This window comes from Palaemon carinicauda, chromosome 31, assembly GCF_036898095.1.
Source record: "Palaemon carinicauda isolate YSFRI2023 chromosome 31, ASM3689809v2, whole genome shotgun sequence".
In the NCBI taxonomy this organism is placed as follows: domain Eukaryota; kingdom Metazoa; phylum Arthropoda; class Malacostraca; order Decapoda; family Palaemonidae; genus Palaemon; species Palaemon carinicauda.
The window spans coordinates 498,768-525,565 of record NC_090755.1 but is presented as its reverse complement, the minus strand read 5'-3'; the positions used below and the strand labels follow the sequence as shown (position 1 = coordinate 525,565).

The window sequence follows — 26,798 nt, the reverse complement described above, 5'->3', positions numbered from 1 at the left end:
GAACGAGCGAATGAACGCATTTACACATCCAAGTGATAAATAATAATACTTATAGCTTTTAGTAAACTGTATGAAAGCTGTTAGTCTATACCATATTGGTATTTTTGTTATGTTTATTACAAAATGTTTTTTATAAGTTTGGAAATTTTATTGATAATACTTTTTGTAGTTTATATGTGAGCAGCTTATCGTCCATAGTGATAGCTTGAAATCATCTGATGATAAAAACAGCTGAGGGTGTTTACATTGTTTTAGCTGAGTTTGCATTGAGGAAAGTAAATTCATTGATATGTAATAGGGAGCCAAAGTCATAACGTCAGTTACCACGGCAACGGCCAATCTGGTTCAAGCGTATACATTATTCAGAAGGATCCTAGTGCTGGATGATTGCTTTCAGCATAATGTAGTTGACTTACTAATTTTCTGATGACAAATAATTGTTAATGCGTGTTTAAAACCTCTACAATTCAGATTACAAACTATCCTTTTCCTATTCAAATGGGATAATGACTGGAAAAGTCAAGTTAAAGGGTGGCTGTGTTAGAAAACTGGCAAGTTCCTAAGTCTGTGAGTGACTAAAACAGATGTTGTGAACCAGCACATGCCAATTTGACGTTGGACTTTGGTTCCCTGTTATTTCAAGGAATAAACTCTTTACTATGAATTCTTCTTCTTCTTTGTCTGCATCTTTTCCCACCTTTATCTGTGGGTCGATGTTTCTGGCCAGCATTCTCCATCTACCTCAGTCCCCCTTTTTATCTTGCGTTTAGAAATGACCCTCAGTATCCCACTGGTTTCTTTACGCAAGATAAAAAGCGGGACAGAGATAGATGGAGAATGCTGGTCAGAAACATCGACCCCACATAAAGGTGGGAAAAGATGCAGACAAAGAAGAAGAAGAAGAATTCATAATAAAGAGCTTATTCCTTGAAATAACAGGGAACCGAAGTCCAACGTCAAAGGAATAAGCTCTTTATTATGAATATGTGTCAATAATATATAAAGTAAAAAGGGCTTTGTTCCAGCACTATATACAAACCCTTTTGATATTGAATGTATATTTTGGTGACAGCTGAAACTAGTTATGAGACTTTTAAGAGAGTTATAACTATCCAGAGCTAGTTAGCGGGGGTGTAGACCTGTCAACCTGCTCACACTAGTAATATTAGGTCACTTTTCATTTTGGCTCGGAAGAGAACAGATGTCGTTCTTTCCCGCAAACTTGACAATAAACATCTGGTCTAAAACTTAAAACTTTCCCTTTCTCATTTCTGGTGTGCTTGACATGAGGATTGATTAAGTGGGTTTGTCCTGCCAGAGAAGGGCGCCTTTATATCAGCTATGGAGACTGATCCTCACAGTCTTTTTCCTGTGTGCAGGACTCTTACCTGCTTGAAGGCATCTCCTTGTGCCGAGTGTAGGGGGTGGCCTCCCTCCCAGTGGAAGCAGTACAGTAGATGGTGGAAGAAGGGAAGGAGGGATTCTTATCCTTTGGGGTTGTCCTCGAAGGTGAAGAAACCTTGCTGTCTGACTTTTGCCATAAGGGAGTTTCTCTCTGCTGACACGGTGCATCAGGTGTAGCCTTCCTTGTGGCTCACAGGTTCCCTGTGCAAGGAACAGCTTCTCAAGGTCCTGCGTCTGGGGACACGCTCGATACTTCGGAGATTGGAGGTCTTGTACTGAAGGAGTGTTTCATGTCTCTGGATGTAGCGACCTCAGCCTCTGCTTGTCCACCTTACATTTGGCCTTCTTCGACGGCCAAACGTGAGCAGATGCAGACGAGTACCCCCGGGGCTAGTCGTCAGGGGATCCCTCCGAGATGAACTAGGAAACTAGCTTCGGCCATGTTCCCTCGGTAACTCTCAATGCCGCCCTTCTCTCTGGGTTCTTCCAGCATGGCAAAGGAAAGCAGAGTGAACTGCCCAGAGGGCTTCCTCCAGGTGTTGGGCAACCTTCCTGTTTGCAGGAGAGTCGCCCTTCACCAGCTGTAGTAGGGGACCCTCTCGCTTGCACGGAGGGCTTCTACCTGCTGTTCTATCTAAACGCCAGTGTAACAACTCAGCCTTACTCACCCTCTGGTGCCCAAACATCTGAGCACGTAGGGTAGGGTAAGGCTGTTCGTCTTTCATCTTCAGGAGAAAGGACGATCAGGGGTGCTTTTCTCCAAAGCGCGCTAGTTTGGAGAGATGTAGAGCCTAGTCTAGCGGACGAGTGTTGCACACTGTGCACCCAAATACATGGCAAGGTGGGCGGGTCAGCTCCTCTGCCTGATAATATTTTGCGCGCTCTTCCGACTAAACGCCATGTTCATTTTAGTGAGTTTGTCATCCCTCTCTCGCTAGTGTGCAAAGCTTCATCTTTGCTCACTCCACAGGTGAGCGCTATGTCAGTCATCAGGTCATAAGATGACCTTGAAGATGGTTTTCCTGTTAGCCCTGGCCTCTGGGAAGAGGGTAGTGAGCTACACGGTCTGCCCCACAATGTTGCCCATTCAAGGAGAAAGGGCCAAGTGACACTCTGCTTCGTCCCTGACACTCAAAATTCAACTGTAGTGGATCCTAGATTTGGGTGCATCCGGTTTTAGAGTCTTCTTTCTGTAATTGATGACCCAGGTTAGCTGTTACTTTGCAATGTGAGGGGCATTGAGGAAATACCTTAAACAAACCACTGGGTCTCATCCACAGGTTAACAGACTCTTTGTATGTACGGGAAGAGTAAAGAGGACTAGCACTAAGAACTTGGTCTCTTGGATTAGACAGGTAATCAAGTGGGCTCTTCAATCAGACCCCACTCTGCCTAACCGTAGACCTATAGCCTACAATGTCAGGGGTATTAGCACATCCCTGGCATTATAAAAAACTTCTTTTTGATGCAGGTGTTACAAGCGGACGTGTGGAAATGTCAAACTTTGTTCACAACCTACTGCCTGCAAGACGTAACCCACAGGAACCTCGATATGTCCTGTGGTGACTGCACAAAGCATGGTCACAAACATCTCAGCTCCTTTGTAGAATAAGTAGCGGTCAGTTGAAAGCAGATACACCCATTATAAGACTTGAATGAATGTGCGAGTGACTAGCCTCCTCGTTCTTCATTCTCACCTCTCTTGTAGCTTCAGCATCCGAGGAACTTTTCAAGCTGACCTCCTCTGACTGCAGGTGGGTACCTGCAATCCCTTGTGTAACCTCATTTATGTGATATATATTTGTTATGTCCCTGATCTCTGTGCGAGGCAGAATTGGTCAATGTCTTGGTTAAGTGTGGAGTTTAGCTCCAATATTGATCTTACCTAGTTGAGTCACAACTCAGGGTTAAGTTCTAATACCTTCTCACAAATTGCTCAGGCCTTCAAGCTCTGCACATATTCAAGATTAGAGAGATGACAGGTTGCATCGAAAACAGTTCGTGCGAAGCTCAGAGTAGCACCCAGGGACAGTTACCATGTAGTTGGTTCGGAACTTCCACCCATTTTATGGTGATTCTCCATTGTAAATAATGAAAGAATTTGTATATAGTGCCAGAACAAATGATAAATTTGGAAATAATTTGTATTTTTCCTAACTACTGGTAGAGTAGTCGTTGACTTACCACCAAGATAGGGACCGAGAGGTACGTCACGTCGTAAGTCAATCTGGACATATGTCAAACTTGAAAAGTATAGTTTACATAGATTTATTGTGCTGCATCATGATTCCATAATCATCTCGGTCGTATTGTATAAATATTTTCTTGCTGTATATCTATTTCATTTTCTTGTTTCATAGGATATCATATACAGTGCAGTTATACCTTTTGATACGAAAGTTTCTTTATACAAAAAATTCATGATACGAAACGAGATACAAAGATTTTTTCACATGATGTTAAGAAAAATTTTCCATCATAGGAAACGAGATACAGTACAAGATTTGCTTGACCGCCAAGAATAATTTTATTTTCGTGCGCCGCTAAAATAAACTCTCCACCATCTTCCTGCTCTCTCATTGGTTATCTCTCTACTTTGATGCTAGTTACTGCCATAAGATCCTGCTCTCCTATTGGTCAGCTTCTATCCTATCATGCATCTATGTATCAGAGTTCCTCAACCATTTTGTTTTGGTTGCACTTTCGTTCAGATTGAATTCGTGTAGGGGATTTCGCTTTCGTGCTTTTGTTTACTGAACTGTATTGTGTTGTGTTTTTCAACTCTTACATTATTAGCCATGTGTTCCAAGACTGTTGCTGATGTTCAGGGAAAGAAGAAGGGGATACTTTCAATGGAGACGAAGCTGGAGATAATCAAGAAGTATGAGACTGGCATGTGGTTGAGTGAGATCGCTAAGGAATATGGCCAAAATCTGTCGACGATAGGCACCATCCTTAAGCAGAATAAAGCCATCAAAGTAGCAATACCTAAGGGCATGACTGTTTATTCCACCAAGAGGAGCTACGCCCATGATGAGATGGAGAGAAATTGCTGGAGACGTAATCACCGAGACGATAATCTGCTAGAAGGCCAGCGCCAGTTTCGGTGATCTTGTGCAAGCTCAGGCCGAAGATGACGCAGGAGAAGGGACATCAAAGCCGGCACTCCCCAAGTTTAAGGCTTCTCGGGGGTAGTTTGAAAAATTCAAGAAACCGTTTGGCATTCATTCGGTGATGTGTCATGGGGAGGCTGCCAACGTAGACACAAAAGCAGCCGAAGCTTTTGTTTAGGCATTCCCGTAGCTTTTGTTAAGATATTTGATGCGTTGATTCTCCAGGAAGGCTACAGTCCCCAGCAAGTCTTCAACTGTGATGAAACTGTGCTTTTTTTGGACGTACATCACAGCGAAAGAGAAGGTACCGGGCAAAAGTCTATGAAGGACAGGCTTACCCTTGCACTCTGTGCATACGCCAGTGGTGATTGTTAGGTCAGTCCCCTACTGATGTGTTATTCGGAGACTCCTCAAGCCTTCAAGACCCACAAAGTGCTAAAGGAAAAACTTTTGGTGATGTGAAGGGCTAATGCAAAAGCCTGGGTAATGAGACTTGTACGCTTAGTGGGTAAATCTGTTTCAGTTCGACTGTCAGAAAATATTTAGAAGATGAAATGTCTGCTGGTGTTGGACAATGCCCCTGCTCACCCTCCTGGCCTAGAGGAAGATATTCTTTTGGAGTATTCCTTCATCAAGGTTCTTTATCTTCTGCCTAACACCATCCCACTCCTCCAGCCCATGAACTAAACAAGTTATTTCCAACTTCAAGAGGTTCTATACAAAACAGCTCTTCAGGAGTTGTTTCGAAATCACTGAAGGCACAAATCTCACCCTGCATCAAATTTTGGAAAGAGCATTTCAACATTTTCATATGCCTCCAACTTATCGATCAAGCTTGGGAGGCGGTTTCGAGGCACACCTTGAACTCTTTGTGGAAGGGGCTGTGGCCTGATGCTGTCTCCGCACGAGACTTCGTGGGATTCGACATGGGCCCAGCTCAAGCCAAAGCCGAAAAAGTGGACGATCCGGAAACTGTTCTGCAATGTGAGGTTGAGGAGATTGTTACGCTCGATGAGGCCGACATCAATGAGCTTCTCGAGGAACACCAAGAAGAGCTTACGACGGACGATCTGATGGAGGTGACGAGGAGAAGGACCCTGTGACAACCGCAGTAATTAAGGAGGCTCTAGCTTGCTATCATAATATGGGAGCTTTTGTAGAAAAGAGACACCCCTAAAAGGTTTACATAGGTCATGTTCTTCCGCAGTGCAATGATGTTTGCCCGACTCATTTCAGGAACATTTTAAAAAGCAGGCAGAAAAAAGCTTACTTTGGGAGGAATTTTTTAAAGAGGCCATCAGTAGGCCAAGAGGAAGCTCAAAGTGATCTGAAAAAGCAGAAAAGTGGAAGTGAAGAAATTGATGAAATTTAAAAAGTACAAAACATAAACTAGAAAGGAATGAAAAATTAGAAAAGAGCAAAAAAAAACTTTATTTGAAATTTTTTGTAAAGTTGAGTGTTAAGGTTTTCTGCCATTTGTTAATTTGTTTCATAAAGCAGTGTTAATGTTTTCTGAAGTTTGTCCTCCTCCTCTTCCATCACTTTCACTTTCAGCACTCATAACAACCAATACAGACCCATGAAATACATTGTATCATTATTCAATATTTTAAATATGGGAATACTAAAATTAATTGATAGCCTGTTAAAAGGAAATCACTTGATTTGCCTGCTCATTTTTAGTGATTGCCTGGCATACAATATGAACTTGACAGATATTAAAACTTTTCTCTATGTTTTTTTTTATATAAAATGGATATTGTATACAGTGAACCCTCGTTTATCGCGGTAGATAGGTTCCAGACTCGGCCGCGATAGGTGAAAATCCGCGAAGTAGTGACACCATATTTACCTATTTATTCAACATGTATATTCAGACTTTTAAAACCTTCCCTTGTACGTAGTACTGTTAACAAACTACCCTTTAATGTACAGAACACTTAATGCATGTACTACAATACCCTAAACTAAAACAGGCACAAATATTAAAGGCGATTTAAATCATGCATTTCCTAAACACGCTAAAAAGCACGATAAAAAATGGCAACCAATGTTTTGTTTACATTTATCTCTGATCATAATGAAGAAACAAACTGGAGGTAGAGCTTTGCTTATTACCCAGACATATTTCCCATACTTTTCCCTTAGAACTACATCACATCTTCCTACTTTAGATATATATATATATATATATATGTGTGTGTGTATATATATATATATATATATATATATATATATATATATATATATATATATATATATATATATATATATATATATATATATATATATATATATATATATATATATATACAGTATATATATACATATACATATATACATACATATACATATATATATATATATATACTGTATATACTGTATATGGGTTATGGAAAATATCCGCGAAGTGGTGAATCCGCGATGGTCGAACCGCGAAGTAGCGAGGGTTCACTGTATTATCAATAAATGAAAACATAACTTACCAATACAAATTAGTTCATTTTATACCAGAAAGTATATTATTTCTAAGGAAATGTTTTCACTTTTGATGTAATCACAGTGTAAAAGTGGTCGCAAAGTCAAACAGTCGTAAGTCAACAACTGCTTTCATACATGTATAAATCTAGAGTTATTTACACATACTGGTCCAGCCATCACCTTTCCCCCCAAGAAGTCTTGCCTGCAATTTCAAAGTGACATATTTTTACTAGTGCGAGTGTGAGTGGGGTGGCAGGTCTACTCCCTGCTCCCCCACGCTAACGAGTGGTGAGTAGTTACACCTTGCATAAAAGTCTTACAGATAGTTTCAGCTGTCACCAAACAATATCTCCTCTGTAAATAGCTCAAAGTTTGGATAGTTATTAATGTACAAATTATTTCCAAATATTTCATTTATTGCCTGTATGTTATCAGTTTATTTCATAATGTGGATCTTTTCTTAGACATGAATTGTAGGATTTAAAGGTTGTCTTATATGCCGAAATACACAGTATGTTGAATTGCATTATCAATGGAGATGAAGTATTTTCAGAGCTTTTTATTCATGTGGAATAATTAGTGATAAGTTATTTGGAATAATAAAATTTTGATTGAATATGTAATGATATGGCTTTATAACTTTTTATTCAAATTCAACAAGGTGAAACCAAACTTGAGAGTGAAGACTTAGAGATGCTGCTGAGTATTCATGATATCTTGGACAGAATTAAAAAGAACAAAATGAACAAAGTACAGCAGATATACCCACAATTAGAGCAGAACAAAGTTGGACCTACTGTGGCTGAAACTGTGGGTCTACCTCAAGTACCTGCATCTGTGAGCCATATTCAAGTGCCTGCATTTGTGGATCCACCTAAAATCCTTGCAAGTGTGGGTCCATTGTCTACAAGTGTGGGTCCAGTTCAAGTGCCTGAAACACCTGTACTTACAATAGTCGTGAGCAACTTTACCGACATTGTACCAGTGAAGGATGTTAAGGAAATGTTTGTAGAATTAGGAGCGTGTGATCAAGGTGTTCTTATAAAAAGTGAGTAATAAATTTAAAGGAAATTGTTCATGAAGAACAAGGTTTTATTGGTAAATGATTTAGGATTTCATGTCGAATGAATTATTTATGTACTTGAGAGCTGATATTACAAAATATTCCTAATTTTCGAGTAATTAAATGACCTTTGATTTTCTAGATGCTCTTCACTTCACTTTTAAGGGAGAACCAGCAGTGATAAAAGTGTTGTCAGGATTTCGGTTTCCTGATAAGAAGATGGAAGTAATTGGTAAAACTGCTACTGATGGTGAGTAAGCATCATTTGTTTATGGGATTTGATTTGTATTTAGTATAGTATTCTTTTTATATTGAGAATTTTTTTTCTCTAGGCATACTCCCCCTGGGGGATAGCACGGACTACAGTATATCTTACGATGGCTATTAGTGAATACTTCTTGTGTCAAACGAGACAAATGGATATTTTCATTACATTTTTGTTCAACATAAAGTCTATTGCTGATGTGTAGTTTTACATCTTTTGACGGCTATTTATTGTGGAATTATTGGTATAACGTAGTCACTTCAATGCATGTAAAGTTTCTCCTCCTCATAAAATCACAATGCTTTACCATTATGTAACACAAATTTTTAAAATATTATTCTGTAATTGCTTCACAATGAATGAAGAATTATTTTGGTTGTTCAGAGGGAAATACAATGGAAAACAAAACAAACATTTGAAAAATTTATTTTGCAATCAGCACTAAAACAAATAGACATGAAAATGTAGGTTATTGTAGAGTAAGTATATTGGATGGTGACAAATCTTTTATATAGCGGATCCGCGACCTCATAGTGAAAGGGTTAATAGGTTATACTGTTCTCTGTATGACGGATGATCAAATCCACAAATACAGAACCCGTGAAAACTGAGGTCCGACTGTACTTTGCCCCTGGTCCCTGGAATAAGTGATGCAAATAACACCAGTGATTCAGCAGTGATCCCAGTCCCAACACTGTTGGTGACTCCAGTACCATTAAGCCCATTGGTGATCCCCATAGTGTGCCATAAGCCAAGGTATTAGCTAAGTAGTCTGCTCAGAAGACTTCTGCTAATAGGGAAGGGAAAGTGCTGAGATGGGAAGGGCGTAAGAAGGCTCATTGGGTGGTAAACCATGTGCTTGCCACCCTGTTGTGTGTCCCTTGTGATTAGCTTTTAGTGCCATTCCCCTTTGCCCTTCTATCCGGTTTCTTCTTGTGGGTGCCACAAATGAGCCAAGTACTACACATGCATGTTATACCTCTTAAATTTGTTTCAGGAAATTTCTTATAATCACCTTATCCCCAGACCAACCCATAAAGCTCTAGATCTCTGGAAATTGCAGTCTGCCCTAAACATTACACATTTTCCTCTTTCCTTATACACATGACTACACTATACAAACCAAACTATTCTTTTACTGTAATTGTTTTGTGGCTACTTTTCCCTTCATATGGGTAGAAGAGAGACTTTAGCTATGGTAAACAACTTTTCTAGGAGGACACTCCAAAATCAAACCAATGTCTCTAGTCCGGAGTAGTGCCATAGTCTCTTTACCATGGTCTTCTACTATTGATGCCTGATGATTTACCCAGAAAAAACATTTGTTCCGTAACTGAAATACAAACCACGCTATTTAATAGGGGTATTACTTTCGGCGTAGCTGAAATGACGAGCAATTAATTTTTAGCGAGGGTTTACTACCCACACCGCCAGTTAGCAGGGGTAGGGGAGGGTAGCTTGCTACCCCCCCACCCCCCTCTCACACACCTGTGCTTGAGCTCACTTTGCTCTCGGCTCGGATGGTGGTCGGACGTGTCTGTTCTCATCCTCGCCGTCATATTGGCAGCCATTTAATTGCTTTTGTTCTTTCTAGTTCTAGTTTCTGTGTATGTTAAGTTGGCCTCTGCGATCATGCGCACCTGCCCTGGTTTTCGCGACCGCCCCTGTGGAACGTTCATGTCGGCGGTCGAGACTTATCCTCACGCCCTTTGTCCTTCTTGTAGGGGCCAATGGTGTGATAGTATCAACAAGTGTAGGGAGTGGTCTACCTCCCAGTGGGAGAGGTTTTCGCGATGACGGAAGAAGTCCAAACGGGATATTTCTCCTTCGAAGGTTGCTTTGAAGGGAAAAAAACCCAAGGCCTCTTCTTCCGTTGCCCAAACCTCCTCCGAAGCTCCCATTCGGTCGGTCTCTTTTGAGAGACCGTCAAGTGGTAGCGTAGACCGATTTATTGTTAACCAACCTCGGGTCTCGAGAGATGACGTTGCTTCCCCTAGCGAAGCAGCTCCACCTCTCCCCCTGGGGGAGGTCATGTCACTAACCTCTTTGTTTCAGCTTTGGTCCTCCTTGGGGCTTACGGGTTCCCCCTCCAAGGAGGTTTTGCTTAACTACATCCAATTGGGTGCTGCTGTCAAGCAATCGTTGTCACCGTCAGAGGTTGATCCTCTGTCTCTTGTCGACGTTGTGGTGTCAGAGGTATCCAATGCGGTTTCACCCATCTCTTCCACTCCAGACTTTACGGTTGCTGACGGCTTAGTTTCTCCCATTCCTGATCAACCTACGAGGGAGAAACTAAGTCCATCGTCAGTCTCTCCTGCTAGTGTTTCTCCCCCTCATGGGAGTTCATTTACAGAGACTCCTCTTCGGAGGATTGCTGAAGGTCAGTTTACTGATCCAACGGCCCCCAGAGGGTGCATCCGTCGGAAGGGCCTCTTCGCCATAGAGGCCTTCCTTCACCTGCGGTGAGGAGGCGCCTCTTTGGTTCAACATCTATGCAGTCCCCCTCAGAGGAGCCTCTAGACCGATCATCCGTCACTGCACCTGCATTAGTCCTGGACCCCTCTGCAGATCGTTCGCGATCTCCTTCGGTGGAAGGTCGTCCTTTTAAAGGACACGTCGACCTTCCACCCGACAGACCTGCCAAACTGCTGTCGCCATTCCTGCATGAGCCTAACAAGGCTCCAACTGAACGTGCTGTTGCGCGCCAACAACCTACGCGCTACGCGCCCACGAAACCTGACAAGCGCTCATTAGTAGCTCGTCATGCCCCATCACTACGCGCTGATCTCCCTTATCCTAACACAGGGCATCAAGAGCGTACGCGCCAACATGCGCATACGCTTCAACAAGAGCATAGCTCCACCATGCACCATGCGCGCCCTCATGCGCACATGTGCCAACGATCTCCTGTGCGCCCTGAGCACACTGCGCCCACGCGCCAATGATCTCCTATTTGCCAGCGCCCACCTGCGCACCAACACTCACCTGCGCGCCAACGTTCTCCTGTGCGCAAATTACCTGCTTGCCATCGATCTCCTGCGCAACAGTGCTTTCCTGTGCGCCAGCGCTCTCCCGCGCGCCAACATTCTCCTGCACGAAGGGATACTGAAGTTATCTATATATTCATTTAGAATATTGTTAGCTATTTGTATTTTTACAATGTTCAAGAAATGTTTTGAGTAAAATAGCTAAATTAGGCAATTTACAAGATATGGTAATTGTTCAGACTAAAATAGCTAAGTTAAGTAGTAATTGGTAATTATTTATTTGCGGTGGCGAATTGTTGGTGGAGAACTATCTTTGGTGGCGAATTGTTGGTGGAGAACTATCTTTGGTGGCGAATTGTTGGAGGCGATTTGTTGGCGGCTAATTGTCATAATCTGAGGGGGCCCATGTGCTGCACCACACGACCTCAGGCCTCTGGTCAGAGTCAGAAAAGTACCTTCACATAAATCTCCTAGAGATGAAGGCCATCTTTCTAGCCCTTCAACAGTTTCAACAGTACCTGGAAAGTCACTCTGTGGTGGTGATGAGCGACAACACCACAGTAGTGGCCTACATCAACAAACAAGGAGGTACTTTTTCACAGCAACTATCCCATCTAGCAGTAGAGATACCGAGATGGGCCGAAATCCACTCGTTACCACTATCGGCACGCTTCATTTCGGGCAAGAGGAATGTACTCGCCGACAACCTGAGCAGAGCATCTCAGATAGTGAGTACTCAGTGGTCTTTGGATCATCTAGTAGCCAACAAAATCCTGACTTTGTGGGGTTCTCTGACTGTGGACCTCTTCGCAACTGCCCTAAACTTCGGGCTCCCGCTGTACTGTTCCCCAGTCCCAGACCCCAAGGCTCTCTGGCAAGATGCTTCCCAACAACGGTGGGACATATTCGACGTTTACGCCTTTCCCCCGTTCTGTCTGATGAGGAGGGTACTTGACAAGACCAGAACATCGGTCAATCTTTTATTGACCCTCATAGCTCCGCTATGGCATCACGCAGAATGGTTCCCGGACCCCCTGCAACTCCTAACGGAGCAGCTAAGAGAACTCCCTCCACGACACAATCTACTCAAATAACCACACGCCAACCTCTTCCACAAAGCCGTAGGTTCACTACGACTTCACGCCTGGAGACTATCCAGGTCTGAGAGAGGATTTTCGCAACAAGTTGCTCTCAGGATGTCTGGACACCTTTGAAAGTCATCAGCAGCAGTTTACCAGGCAAAGTGGAAAGTCTTCTGTGGTTGGTGTTGTGGAAGGGGTATCTCTCTACTCAATGCCACTATTCCAGCAATAGCGGAGTTCCTCGTGTATTTGCGTGAAGAAATGCGCCTATCAGTCTCGGCAGTGAAAGGCTATTGCTCAGCCTTAAGCCTCGCCTTCAGGCTGAAAAGAAGACATTTCTCCATCGCTAGAACTTTCTCTACTCATATGGAGTTATGAACTTACCTGCCCTCAGTTGGAAGTGAGACCTCCCCCATGGAATGTGGTTCGAGTTTTCAGGTCTCTTAAGAGACCTCCCTATAAACCATTACGCCAGGCATCAGATCGCCACCTAACTTGGAAGACGGTATTCCTGCTAGCTTTGGTCTCGGCCAAGCGAGTCAGCGAACTTCATGGTCTCTCGTATGACATCGCCCATTCAAGGGGATGGGGGGAGGTAACGTTCAGCTTCGTCCCTGAGTTTATTGCTAAGACTCAGAATCCTGGAGTGGTGGATCCTCGATTCGACTCCTTCCGGATTTCTAGTCTCCGTACTGTAACAGATGACCCTGACCATCTCTTACTATGCCCAGTAAGGTGCTTGAGGCTGTACCTCAAAAGAACAGCTGCAGCCCGTCCTCATGTACCAGCTCTATTCGTCAGCACAGGAAGGACTAAGAGGAGGATCACCAAGAACACCATCTCTGCATGGATTCGTAGGGTCATTGACCTGGCCTTGAATCCAGACCCTCCTCCATCACGTCCCCCTAGAGCACATGATGTCGGGCATAGCTACGTCCCTGGCCTTCAAAAGAAATTTTTCAGTGACGCAGGTTCTTCAAGCTGGGGTTTGGAAACGTCAAACAACATTCACATCCCACTCCCTGCAAGACTTGACTCACAGGAGACTCGATATGTTCGCTATCGGCCCTGTGGTGGCTTCACAACAGCTGGTTTAGAACCTCAAACTCCTTATTGGACAAGTAGCAGAAGGTTGAGGGCATTGTTACCCGGTTTTAGTCTGCATGAATGAAAAGGTTTGACTGGCCCTTATTCTTTTCTTCATCATCCCCTCTCTTGGGGAAAGCAGCATCCTGGGTTCTCTGCATAGCTGACCTCAAACCACTGCAGGTAAACCATGCTCCCTTGTGTTCCTAGCATTAAGATTAATACTGTTACGTCCCCATACCCTAACGAGGTGGTATTGGGAAAGTCCTAGTCTACAAGTTTCCATCTAAAGAACTTCAGAACAACTTCCTAGGACGAGTCACACTTCTCATACCTTCACACACAGCTTGCGTAGGCCACAGTCCTTGTGTAGCAAGGTTCTAGCGAGGAGCAGGGACTCTCCTTATTTCTTGGGTGCTGACATACTCAAATAACAAGCCCCGGGCAAAGCCAAAAGCCAGACTGGCTGGGACGTCCACCCTTGCTAATAGGTGGTCTGTATTCCAGTTATGGAACAAATGGCAAATTTGTAGATTATTTGTATTTTTCCTAACTATACAAACCTTAGCTATTTAACCAAACTTGCCCGCCAGCCTATCCCCCTTGAAGTCCTACCTCCAAGCAAAGTGAGCTCAAGCATCAAGCACAGGTATGTGAGAGGGTGGGGGTGGTGTTAGCAAGCTACCCTCCTCTACCCCGCTAACTAGCGGTGTGGGTAGTAAACCCTCGTTAACCCTCTTACCCCCAAAGGACGTACTGGTACGTTTCACAAAACTCATCCCTTTACCCCCATGGACGTACCGGTACGTCCTTGCAAAAAACTGCTATTTACATTTTTTTTTTTTGCATATTTTTTATAACTTTTTGAGAAACTTCAGGTATTTTCCAAGAGAATGAGACCAACCTGACCTCTCTATGATGAAAATTAAGGCTGTTAGAGCAATGTAAAAAAAAATATATTGCAAAATGTGCTTGAAAAAAATAACCCCTGGGGGTTGAGGGTTGGAAAGATCCAAATAGCCCGGGGATAAAAGGGTTAGAAATTAATGGCTCGTCATTTCAGTTACGCCAAAAGTAATACCCCTATTAAATAGCTAAGGTTTGTATAGTTAGGAAAAATACAAATTATCTACGAATTTGTCATTTTTAAATATAAAACTTACCCGCTGGTTATATAAAAGAGCTGAAGTCCCTGACGCCAGGGCAGAAAATTCAAATCTCGCGCTATCGAAGATACGCCAGGTGTACCAACCGCACCCTAGCGGTAGAACAGGTGGAACTACACACCAACTCCAGTTCTTCTCTCTGCCGTCATAGCTGACTGACATACAGAAGTTCGCTCTCGTGTTTTTACTCTCTTGGGAAGTTGTTTGGTGATGTACAACGTTCTTTTTTGAGTTTAAGCTATCGTTGATTAATTTTCCTTGGTTCTTATCTTGAAATCTTTTTGTTTGAGATTTTCTTTATTGTTTTTTCCCTTACTTTTTGCTTGTCGGTCTCTCACGTTAATTTTTAAAATGGCCGACTCCTCCCCTGCTCAGCGTAGGTGTGTTAGTGAGGGTTGTCGTACACGACTTCCTAATGGATCTATTGATCCTCATTCTATTTGTGTAAAATGTAGGGGTAAATTTTGTTCATTAGATGATAGGTGTAATGAGTGTCTTTCCTTAACTAATGATGATTTTGTTTCTTACGATCGTTATGTTAGGAGATTAGAGAGAGATAGAGTTAGGCGTAGTTCTTCCCGATCTGTGGATAGAACCTTACCTAATTTACCTGTTCCTAATCCTGTTCCTTCCCCTGTGGTGGTAGATCAGGAACCTACTATGAAGGACATGTTTACTGCTATTTTGTCTCTTGGTGAGAAAGTTGAGTCCTTAGCAGCCGATAGAAATACTATCTTTTCAGAGTTAAAGGTATTGAAAAACCGTGATCCTATCGGAACTGTGGAAAGTGTTTCAGTGTCTGATGTGGTACCGAAGAATCGTGACTCTCTCGGTGTTGTGACAAGTGTTGATAATGTGGTTAGTGTTGCGGAAGGTGCGTCGACACGAGTGTCTGATGTGGTACCGAAGAATCGTGACTCTCTCGGTGTTGTGACAAGTGTTGATAATGTGTTTAGTGTTGCGGAGGGTGCGTCGGCACGATCTTGTCGTTCACCTAGCCTTAGACCTCTTTCGAGCTCTCGAACCCATGGGAGAAGTAATGTCGAACGGCTTAAGGGAACGAGAAGCATCATCAATCGTGCAGACGTCCCCTCGAACGTTCCTGTTGCCGTAGCTCAGGTCGTTCACCCTCATCGTAGGAAAGGTGAGGTTCATACGTTATCCCTGTCTTCCGATGAAGGGTCGGGGAGTGAGATCTGGCGGCGAGCGTCGAGACCGCTTAAACGCTCCCATGTTGATTCACAGCGTCGGGAATCGCCTGTGCGGCCAGGATGTAGTTCGTGGGGTTCACCGGAACGTTTCCGTTCTCCCAGCGCTTGCACTCCGGCCAAACGTTCAGATCACCGTGTTCGTGCGGATATGATTCCTTCCGATTCGGACCTTGTAACTATTCATGCACCTCCTCTTCCATCGGATTGGCTTTCTTCCCCTGAAATGCGTGGTGACATTAGTGCGAATCTTCCTTCTAGGAGTTCTGTTGATCCGAAATGGACTGCGCTTTTGTCTATGAAGGAACAACTCTCGTCGTTGATGGATTCTTATCAACCAGGTGTTGGCGTTGTGTCTGGGCGTTCGATGTCAGACCAGTTATCGCACAAACGTTCGATGGTATATGGCCTTGACGAGTTATCACTTAGACGGTCTCCCATTCACAGTGTTCAACGCCAGGTTGATTTTGATGAGTCGCGTCAGAGAGTTTTGGTTGACCAGTTTGCGTTTTCTGGTCGCGGGGAAGAGCATCGGCGTCGACAAGTGGACGAGACGCGGCAACACTTTGAAGTAGTGGATCGCCCGCGGCAACAACTTTTGGACGCGGCGCGTCAAAACATTGGTTTACAGCGGCGACATCCTGACTACTTTGATCGCTCGCAGCAACAGTCCTCGGACTTTACGCGACCTCGCGGCGATCTTCAACAGTTACCTTCTGATTTCAAGCGTTCTTCTGTTCAACAACAGTCGAATTCTAAGCGGTCTAAGCAGTTGTTGGTTGAGGATGATCGTCTACATGTCCGTGTTTCGCATCAATCTACTTCTACTTCTCCCCACCAAATTGACTCAGATGTTGGCCTTGACAGGCAGTCCCATCCAGACGTTGTTCCTTCGGTTCAGGCTGCAGCTGTTGCTGCACTGCCAGAAGACGAACCAGAGGAAAAGTCGGATGAGGATAATCCTATTGAGGAAGTCTCTGAGAATGAGGAGGAGAAGCATTATCAGCATGCTGTGGACCTTCGCAAGTTTATGCTTATTTTGACTGGAATTTTCCCGGATTCTTTTACCCCTGTGGCCCCTCGTTCTCCGCCTTCTGAATTCATCTTAGGTAAATCTACTAAGGTTCCAGTTTACACCAAGATGGTTCTTTCTCGATCTTCTAAGCGGGCCTTGAAGTTAATGGGTTCTTGGTTGGACTCCAAGAAAGCTTTTGGCAAGACGGCCTTTGCCTTTCCTCCCGCTAGGTTAGCCTCTAAATCTAGTGTGTGGTATGAGACTGGTGAAGTGTTGGGCTTGAGTTTTCCTTCTTCTGCACAAGGGGATTTTTCAAGTTTGGTAGATGCTTCTCGTCGTCTTGCCTTAAGGAAGACGAAGATTTGGTGGTCCATTCCAGAGTTCGACCATTTGCTTAAAGGTCTTTTCAGGGCCTTCGAAGTTTTTAATTTTTTGGACTGGGCTTTGGGGGCTTTGAGTAAGAGGGTCTCTGATATGACGGAAACGGACACTAGTGGTTTGGTTCATTTGATGTCCTGCTTGGACAAAGGTGTGAGAGATGGCTCCAACGAACTTGCTGCCTTGTTTACAGCTGGAATTCTCAAGAAAAGGGCCACAATGTGCTCCTTCCTCTCCGCAGGAGTGTCTCCCTATCAGAAGACAGGCCTTCTTTTCGCACCTTTGTCTAATTCTTTATTTCCTCAGGAATTAGTGGGCGAGGTGGCTACTGCTCTCACTCAGAAGGCCACACATGACTTAGTTACTCATTCGACTAGGAAAGTTTTGCCTCCGTCATTCTCCTCTCGAAAACCTAAGGAATCTTCTTCTGGGTTTCGTCCTCAGTCCTTTCGTGGGAAGCCCTCTGGAAGAGGCTCTTTTAAACCAGAAGGAAGGAAACCTAGAGGCAGAGGGGGCAAGTCCGGCCGAGGTAAAGTCTGACTGCCCTCTCCTTCAGACAGCAGTGGGGGCCAGGTTGACTCACTTTTGGGAGGCTTGGGAGAGGAATGGAGCGGACCCCTGGTCCGTCCAGGTGTTAAAGGAAGGCTACAAGATCCCCTTCCTGACCAATCCTCCTTTAGTCACAGATCCAGTGGATCTTTCGCCCAAATACAGAGAGGGTCCCAAGAAACAAGCCATGCTTCTACAGATGTCTCTTTTATTAGAGAAACGAGCAATAGAGGAAGTGCAAGATGTTACGTCTCCGGGGTTTTACAACCGCCTTTTTCTAGTACCCAAGAGTTCCGGGGGGTGGAGACCGGTTCTGGACGTAAGTGTGCTCAATGGTTACGTCCAAAACTCGACGTTCACCATGGAGACTCAGAAAACAGTTCTGGCAGCTGTGAGGAAGGACGATTGGATGGTCTCTTTAGATCTTCAGGATGCCTATTTCCACCTTCCGATTCATCCCAGCTGCAGACGTTATCTGAGGTTCATGGACGGAAACAAGGTCTTCCAGTTCAGGGCTCTTTGTTTCGGACTCTGCACGGCTCCTCTATTGTTCACCAAGATCATGCTGAACGTGGCAAGCATGCTGCATTCGAAGGGAATCAGGGCCTCTCTGTATCTGGACGATTGGCTGATAAGAGCCTCCTCAGCCGATTGTTGTTTGAAGGACCTCAAGATGACTTTGGATCTCTCCAGAGAACTGGGTCTCCTGGTGAGCTCGAAAAAATCACAACTCATTCCATCCCAGGAGATTCTTTATTTGGGGATGGAGATTCACAGTCGGAGTTTTCGGGCTTTTCCGTCGTCGGTGAGAATCCAAGCAGCCCTCCTAAAAGTACAAACGTTCCTGAAGAGAGATCTTTGCTCCGTCAGAGATTGGATGAGCCTTCTGGGGACTCTCTCGTCGTTAGAGAAGTTCGTGACCCTGGGGAAGTTGTTCTTGCGTCCTCTTCAGTTTCATCTCAACCGCCATTGGAAGAAAGGGGACAGCCTCGACAGGGATTGCATTCCCATCTCGACTTCCATCAAGTCTCATCTTCAATGGTGGAACAACGAGCCCAGACTGAAAGAAGGCTTGTCTTTACTTCAGAGGAACCCAAACCTCGTGTTGTGTTGCGACGCCTCCAACTCGGGGTGGGGAGCCACTCTAGAGAAGCAGGAACTTTCGGGGACTTGGACGGTGGAGCAAACCTCTCTCCACATCAATCAAAAAGAGCTTTTAGCTATTCATCTGGCTCTCATCGGCTTCGAAAAGCAGATCAGGGGCAAGGTAGTCCAAGTCAATTCGGACAGCACAACAGCTCTGGCCTATATTGCGAAACAAGGCGGGACCCACTCTTGGCCTCTGTTCGAGATTGCAAGACTGCTTCTCATCTGGGCGGAGGAAAGGAAGGTGACTCTTTTGACGCGGTTCATCCAGGGAGTCAACAATGTGAGCGCAGACAGACTCAGCAGGAAAGGTCAGGTTCTCTCCACAGAATGGATTCTGCACCCGGACATCTGCAAGAGTCTGTGGCGGTTATGGGGTCGACCTCTCGTGGATCTCTTTGCCACCGCGAAGACCAAACGACTAGAGTGTTACTGCTCTCCGGTTCCAGATCCCGAAGCTTTTCACATAGACGCTTTTCTGATGAACTGGTCACACATGGAGGTTTATGCCTTTCCTCCGTTCAAGATCCTTTACAAAGTGATTCAGAAGTTCGTTTCACACGAGGAGACCAGAATGACACTGATAGCTCCGTTCTGGCCGTCAAGGAGCTGGTTTCCAGAGGTACTGGAATGGATGGTGGATGTCCCGAGAAGCCTTCCCATGAGACCCGATCTTCTCAGACAACCTCACTTGGCCCGAAATCATCAAAACCTCCGAGCTCTACGTCTGACTGCCTTCAGACTATCGAAAAACTCGCTAGAGCTAGAGGATTTTCGAAGAAGGCAGCCAAGGCAATTGCAAGGGCAAGAAGGTCTTCAACCATCAAGGTGTATCAGTCCAAATGGGAGTTGTTCAGGGAATGGTGTAGAACTAACGCGATTTCCTCTTCCAGTACATCGCTTTCCCAAATAGCAGATTTTTTCTTGGACCTTAAAACTAAGCATAACTTCTCGTCATCAACTATTAAAGGTTACAGGAGTATGTTGGCGACGGTTTTTCGACACAGGAACCTAGACCTTTCTGATAATAAGGATCTACGAGATTTACTTAGGTCTTTTGATACGACCAAGAAGATTCAAACGGCTCCCATCGCCTGGAATTTGGATGTTGTCCTTAAATTTCTCATGAGTGACAGATTTGAGCCTTTACACTCGGCTTCATTTAAGGACTTAACCTTGAAAACCCTTTTTCTAGTTACCCTCGCCACTGCGAAGAGAGTTAGTGAAGTTCACGCTTTAAGCAAGAACATTGGTTTTCGAAATGGGAAAGCCATTTGTTCTTTGCAACTGGGGTTTCTGGCCAAGAACGAAAACCCTTCTCGACCATGGCCCAAATCCTTCGAGATTTCTAACCTTTCGGATTTGGCTGGCGATGAATTGGAAAGGGTTCTCTGTCCAGTTAGAGCTCTACGGTGTTATGTGGACAGAACTAAGAATCTGAGAGGTAACTCAGACGCTCTGTGGTGTGCAGTTCGGAAACCCTCGATACCCATGTCCAAGAATGCCTTGTCTTTTTTCGTTAGATTGTTGATTCGAGAAGCTCATGCTCAGTGTGATGAGTCGGATCAGAGGCTCCTCAAAGTCAAGACACATGAAGTCAGAGCGGTAGCGACTTCAGTGGCCTTTAAACAGAACCGTTCTCTGCAAAGTCTGATGGATACAACATTTTGGAGAAGTAAGTCTGTTTTTGCATCCCATTATTTGAAGAATGTTCAGACTCGCTATGAGGACCTTTTTACGTTGGGTCCTTTTATAGCTGCTAATGCGATAGTAGGTGAATGATCTACCACTACGTTCCCTTTTTTCCTAATACCCCTTTTCTATCTCTTGGAACTCGTTTGTTATGGTTGTTTGTGGAGATTGGGCGTCAGTCTTCCGCAATCTTTGATTTGGCTAGGTGGTCAATTTGTTCCTTGAGTGCACCCGGAACAAGGGTATTGGTTGAGGTCCTGTCATGTTATAGGTGTTTGTACCGTTTGACAGCTCCTAGAGATTTTCAGCCCGAGTGGATTACTGGATCTCTTAAGGATAGCGGACGAAATGAGGCAGAGTATCATTGCTGTCAGCTTCCTTATCAGGTGAGAACTGCTTAAGTTTATTGTATGTAACCCTTAAGTGAATTTTCTGTATGTAGCTGTCTCTGACCCGCCACCAAGGGGTGTCAATCAGCTCTTTTATATAACCAGCGGGTAAGTTTTATATTTAAAAATGATATTTTCATAATAAAATAAATTTTTGAATATACTTACCCGCTGGTTATATAAATTTAACACCCTCCCTCCTCCCCTCTAGAGACTACCTATGGTATGGCTATGAGGCATGGAAGAACTGGAGTTGGTGTGTAGTTCCACCTGTTCTACCGCTAGGGTGCGGTTGGTACACCTGGCGTATCTTCGATAGCGCGAGATTTGAATTTTCTGCCCTGGCGTCAGGGACTTCAGCTCTTTTATATAACCAGCGGGTAAGTATATTCAAAAATTTATTTTATTATGAAAATATCATATTAAACAAACGCACTAACCATTCAAGTACAGTCACACCCCCTTCCTTCAACATATCAGGTCTCACACCATCCAAACCAGATGCTTTTCATACTCTCATTTCATCTAGTGCTCTCCTCACTTCCTCTCTCGTAATCTCTCTTTCATTCACATCTCCCATCACCAGCACCTCAACACCTGCAACAGCAGTTATATCTGCCTCCCTATGATCCTCAACATTCAGTAAACTTTCAAAATATTCCGCCCACCTTTTCCTTGCCTCCTCTCCTTTTAACAACCTTCCATTTCCATCTTTCACTGTCTCTTCAATTCTTGAGCCAGCCTTCCTTATTCTCTTCACTTCTTTGCAAAACTTCTTCTAAATGGCAATATTAGAGACATATAGTTGCCTCAAGACATTATGATACATATTCTATTTTGCTCAGAAACTTTGGTTTCTCAAATGTGGCACTCATCTGAGCTGTTTGTACCAGGGTTTAAGAAGTCAGTACTTTTGAAAAGCGATTCCATTCCTTGGACAAGGGGTATGGTAGTTTATATTAGGACTCGAGTACCCTGCTTTTCATAAGTCATGCTATAAATGTTGATGCTATGAGATTCAGGTCATTAAAGTTTGTGGCAGGCGTAATAATTTTTATTTTGAATCCAGACTTGGATGATTCTGTCTTTGACTGTCTTCTTACCACTATGGCTAAGCTACAAGATGGTGATAGTCTTCTTTTGTTCTTGTTGGTGATTTCAATGCTCTCCATAGGGAATGATTAAATTCTGTTTCTCCTATGATCGCCATTTCTTAGAGCTTGGGATTTTGCCTCTGAATCAAATAGTTAGCGAATCATAAGTGAGGATACTCAAAAGTCAGGTAATTGCTTGTACCTGGTATACACTGACAGCCCTTGTGTTGTAACAAGCATGGTTGGTCTTGCAGTTGGGATGTCTGATAATGCTCTGGTTTTGTTAGGATTAAGACTGAGCAGTCTCTGATGTGTCATACTCTTTGAAGATATATATAAAATCTCAAGCAAACTAGAATGACATTTTGAGTGATCTTTTGCATTTGAATTGGTTACAATTGTATAAAGGGCCAGAGCATGTTGTTCTCTTAATGAAAGTCTGCTGAAAATAATCATGAATATAGACTAGAAACCTAAGTATCTCAGTGGGATGGGATTAGAAGTAGACAGCTGCTGTATGTGTCTAAGCTGGGGTTATCGGGGGGAGATTATTGCCTCATGTAGAGAATGTTTCTATTGGGTAAATAGTGATGTGATTTTTCAAGGTAACATAAATATACTAAAATAGCCCTTAAATAACCAGGAGTAAAGGTTAGAATCACAAAGTCTCAGTTGATTGACTGGAGAAAGAAGTAGGAAGGGCTTCACCTTTTCATCCTATCGTCCTTATCTTGTTTGTAAGTACACGTCAAAACAAGAAAGGAGTAACCAAAAACACTGTCCATTTCTGGTTACGAGAGACCATTATGAGAATGGGGTCCCTCCCAAGGCTCATGTTATTTGTGGTATTGCCACAATCTTAGCATTCTGCAAGACACTCTGTGGTACAGGTTCTTAGTGCTGTGGTCGGGAAAAGACAAACCATGTGCACAACCCCTTACTTGAAAGATTGTACCCACAGATCTTCAGACACATTCTCGGTGGTAGCTTCCCAGCAGATAATTTAAACCTATACCCCTGTGGGACACTTAACATTTAGTCACATCATCAGTTATTTTCAGCATAAGTGTGATATGAGTGTAGAATGAAAGTGTCTTCCTTCCTCTCTTCAGAGCCTCCCATCCTTAGAAGTATTAATGCTGATGACCACTTATCAAGATGAGAATACCACTGTGATATTATAAAAGTATCTTTACACAAAACTCAAACTTGTCGGGTTGTGGCTCTAACAATTGCCACTATTTCTTTGAGACTGACATCATGACCGTGCCTCTCATACAAACCTGCCATAAATGTCAACATTTTCTATTTTTGTGATAAGGGTCAGGCAGACGCTGTAACATTAACACAAAAAGAGTTACTCTCACCTAAGGGAGACTCCCATATAAATGATGAGAATTTGTATTAAGTAATTTTTATTTTTCCTAGCTATACTGACTTGAGTCACTTGTTTATATTTCCTGCTTCATCCACCCTGCAAATCTTAACCAAGACTAAAGTCATTATTGAGCTTCAGGCTCTTATGCGCTAATCTGCCGCAAGTGGAAACAGAAGGCCACTATACAATGTTACCAGACCCACAGGATTTCTTTCATTTTGGTCTTAGTAAAATAATGATAGAGTAAACCCATATTAATGACTCAGGTTTGAATAGGCAAAAGGAGGCAAATTACTTTGAAAATTTGTAGTTTTTGAGGGCCTAGTCATTAACATTTTACAGTGTACAAGACTACCTTTGCACTCATCATCCTTTCACAACTATTCAAGATATTTAGAGACTATGCTTCCCATGTAAACTGTTAATTGTGCTAATATCATTGATGTGATTTTTATGAAAAATCCAAGTATTTACAATATGCAGCTAATTCTACAAGCAGAGTTATCAATCATTTGTTTCGATGCTAAATACAAACCCTCGCTATTTATAGGGATTTATAATTTCGGCAAAACTGAATCTAACCATTAGACTTTTTTGTGAGGTATAAAGTATCCTACTGCTAGTTAGCCAGGGGTTAACTGGCCACCCCACTCACATACATACCTGTGTTGTCTAGTAACTTTTTACTTTTAGCTCAGTGAGAATAGACGTCCGTCTCTCTTCTCCGCAACTGTTTTTTTTATCCTTTGACTACATTTTTGCTTGTTTTTATGAGTATGTTCTGTTCTCTCAAGGAACTTCTTTCCCGTCCTGGGACAGGTTGTCCTCCCGAGTGAATTTGCCTTTCATTGTTTTTTGTTTTCCTCAACATTTGCGACGAAGTTCATCTCCAATCGGCTAAGGCAGCCAACGTAGATGTGCAGAGCAATCTTTCCCATGAATTCTACTGCCCCTGCCCCATCTCTTTCCGAGAGAAAGTCTCTCCACCAGCCACTGGCAATTTTCCTGCTTGCGGGGAGAATTGTCGACAGCGGCTGCAGGGGTTGGTTGGCTTTTCCCGTCTGTGGGAGAGATCTGTTTGGTCTCCACTTCAGGGCATTCCTCCAGCAAGAATTGGATTGGTCAGTTCTTGTCCACCGCATTGACGTCATTCTTCGCGTAAACCTCTCGGGGGGAACCCTGAGAACAAGCTTCGGATTCGTTCTCTGGCAACACTTGATTTCAACCTTCAAATTGAGCTAGAGCTCTTTTAGGAAATGCAGAGAGTGCTGTCAGGGCATTTGCCTCCAGGTGTTAGAACTTTCCCAAGGGAGAGTCCCTCCACCAGCCACTGATCAACAGTCTTCCTCCTTGATGTCAGGGGCACCAGCAGATGTTGGTCGTCTTTCTCGTTTGCAGGAGAGTCTTCCTTCTCCAGTTCGTTCTCTCCTTCATTTCTCCAGCGGAAATTGGATTCCTCTTCGGGAGCAGACCTCAACGCCCAGCCCTGCTGCTTGATCACCCACGATCATCCTTCAGCTAGTAACCGGTGACGTTCACAGTTCACCAGCCTGTGATCGTCACTCCTCGCCATTCACCAGCTCTCATAATCATCACTTGCTGTCCGCCAGCCCATGATCATTGCTCTCCATGCCTTTCATCAGCCCCAACTTGCCAATTGCCAGCTTTACAGTTTATATCTCACCGGTCAGGCCGTTCGCTGATCGAAGTTCAAACGCTGGTCGTTCGCCGGCTCGCCATTAGCCAGTTCACCATTCCCCAATTCGCCATTGCCGTTTGCTATTCGCCGCTCACCAGCTCGCCGTTCACTGTTCACCGGCTCGTGATCGTTACTCGGCTGCTCGTGATCGTTACTCGGCTGCTCAGGATCGTCACTAGTCAGCTCTCCTCTAGATTGCTGTTAGTACTGTACCAGCAATCACCTCCAGTACTTGACGGATTTTCCTCTGGATACTTTTGCTTCCGGGACGATCTTTTCTGACTGAGACCCCCTGACTTCATTGAAGCTTTGCTTCTTGTGAGACTCATTTACTCATCGGAGAGTACCCTCATGTAGACGACATTGATCGTCTTCGTCCACTCTCTTTGGTTTTCTCTGCCTTGGTAGGCCTCCCTCATTATTATTATTATTATTATTATTATTATTATTATTATTATTGTTACTAGCTAAGCTACAACCCTAGTTGGCAAAGCAAGATGCTATAAGCCCAAGGGCTCCAACAGGGTAAAATAGCTTAGTGAGGAAAGAAAATAAGAAAATAGATAAACAATATGGGAAATAATGGAAAATTAAAATAAAATATTTTAAAAACAGTAACATCAAAATATATATTTCATTTATAAACTATAAAAAGATTTATGTCAGCCTGTTCAACATAAAAACATTTGCTGCAAGTTTGAACTTTTGAAGCTCTACCGATACAACTACCCGATCAGGAAGATCATCCCACAACTTGGTCACAGCTGGAATAAAACTTCTAGAACACTGTGTAGTATTGAGCCTCATGATTGAGAAAGCCTGACTATTAGAAATAACTGCATGCCAAGTAAAATGAACAGGAAGGAACTGTCAAGGAAGATCTGAATGTAAAGGATGATCAGAATTTTGAAAAATCTTATGCAACATGCATAACAAACTAATTGAATGACGGTGCCAGAGATTAATATCTAATTCAGGAGTAATAGATTTAATAGACGGTAAGTTCTTGTTCCACAAATTAAGATGAGAATCAGCAGCTGAAGACCTGACAGAGGAACAATACTCAAAACAAGGCAGAATGAAAGAATTAAAATGCTACAGTATAGATTAATCACTGAAAATCCTAGAAGAGTTTCTCAGTAAGCCAATATTTTTTGTGAAATTAAAGAAGACACAGACCTAATGTGTTTCTCAAAAATAAATTTGCTGTCGAGAATTACTCCTAAAATCTTAAAAAAGGCATACAAATTTAACCCTGGATAGGTACGGTGGGTCGTTTGCGACCCCGAGCGTCAAAAAAAAACAGGTTTTTCTCACGTGACTCACCCCCGTGACTGAATTTGTGGGTGATCGACCTGCAGGAGGTGTCTCCCCTACACGCTCTAGTAGTGTCCAGATGTGCATTGCTGTAGCTGTACTCCTTCCCCGATTTCTGAGACGCGTCGGGGTCGAGCCCGACCGAGTTTACCCTTCTAAGGTAGTTTGCATAATTATCAAAGTTATTACGTATTATGAAATTGTCGTAGAATGGTGCAACTTGTATAGGTTATCAGTTGTGGAAAGTCTTGGTGGATTGTTTGGCTACCATGTGCATGATTTTTTT

The 26,798-nt window shown here is 43.5% G+C and overlaps 1 protein-coding gene across 1 annotated transcript in view; it reads left to right on the top strand.

The window, feature by feature from the left end:
* LOC137624225 (uncharacterized) overlaps positions 1 to 26,798 on the top strand; it is a 185,376-nt gene that overhangs the window by 84,245 nt on the left and 74,333 nt on the right. Inside the window, exons 8-9 of the mRNA XM_068354726.1 lie at positions 7,660 to 8,046; positions 8,204 to 8,311. Of these exons, the coding sequence (XP_068210827.1) occupies positions 7,660 to 8,046; positions 8,204 to 8,311 (495 nt within the window). The remainder of the gene's footprint in view (positions 1 to 7,659; positions 8,047 to 8,203; positions 8,312 to 26,798) is intronic.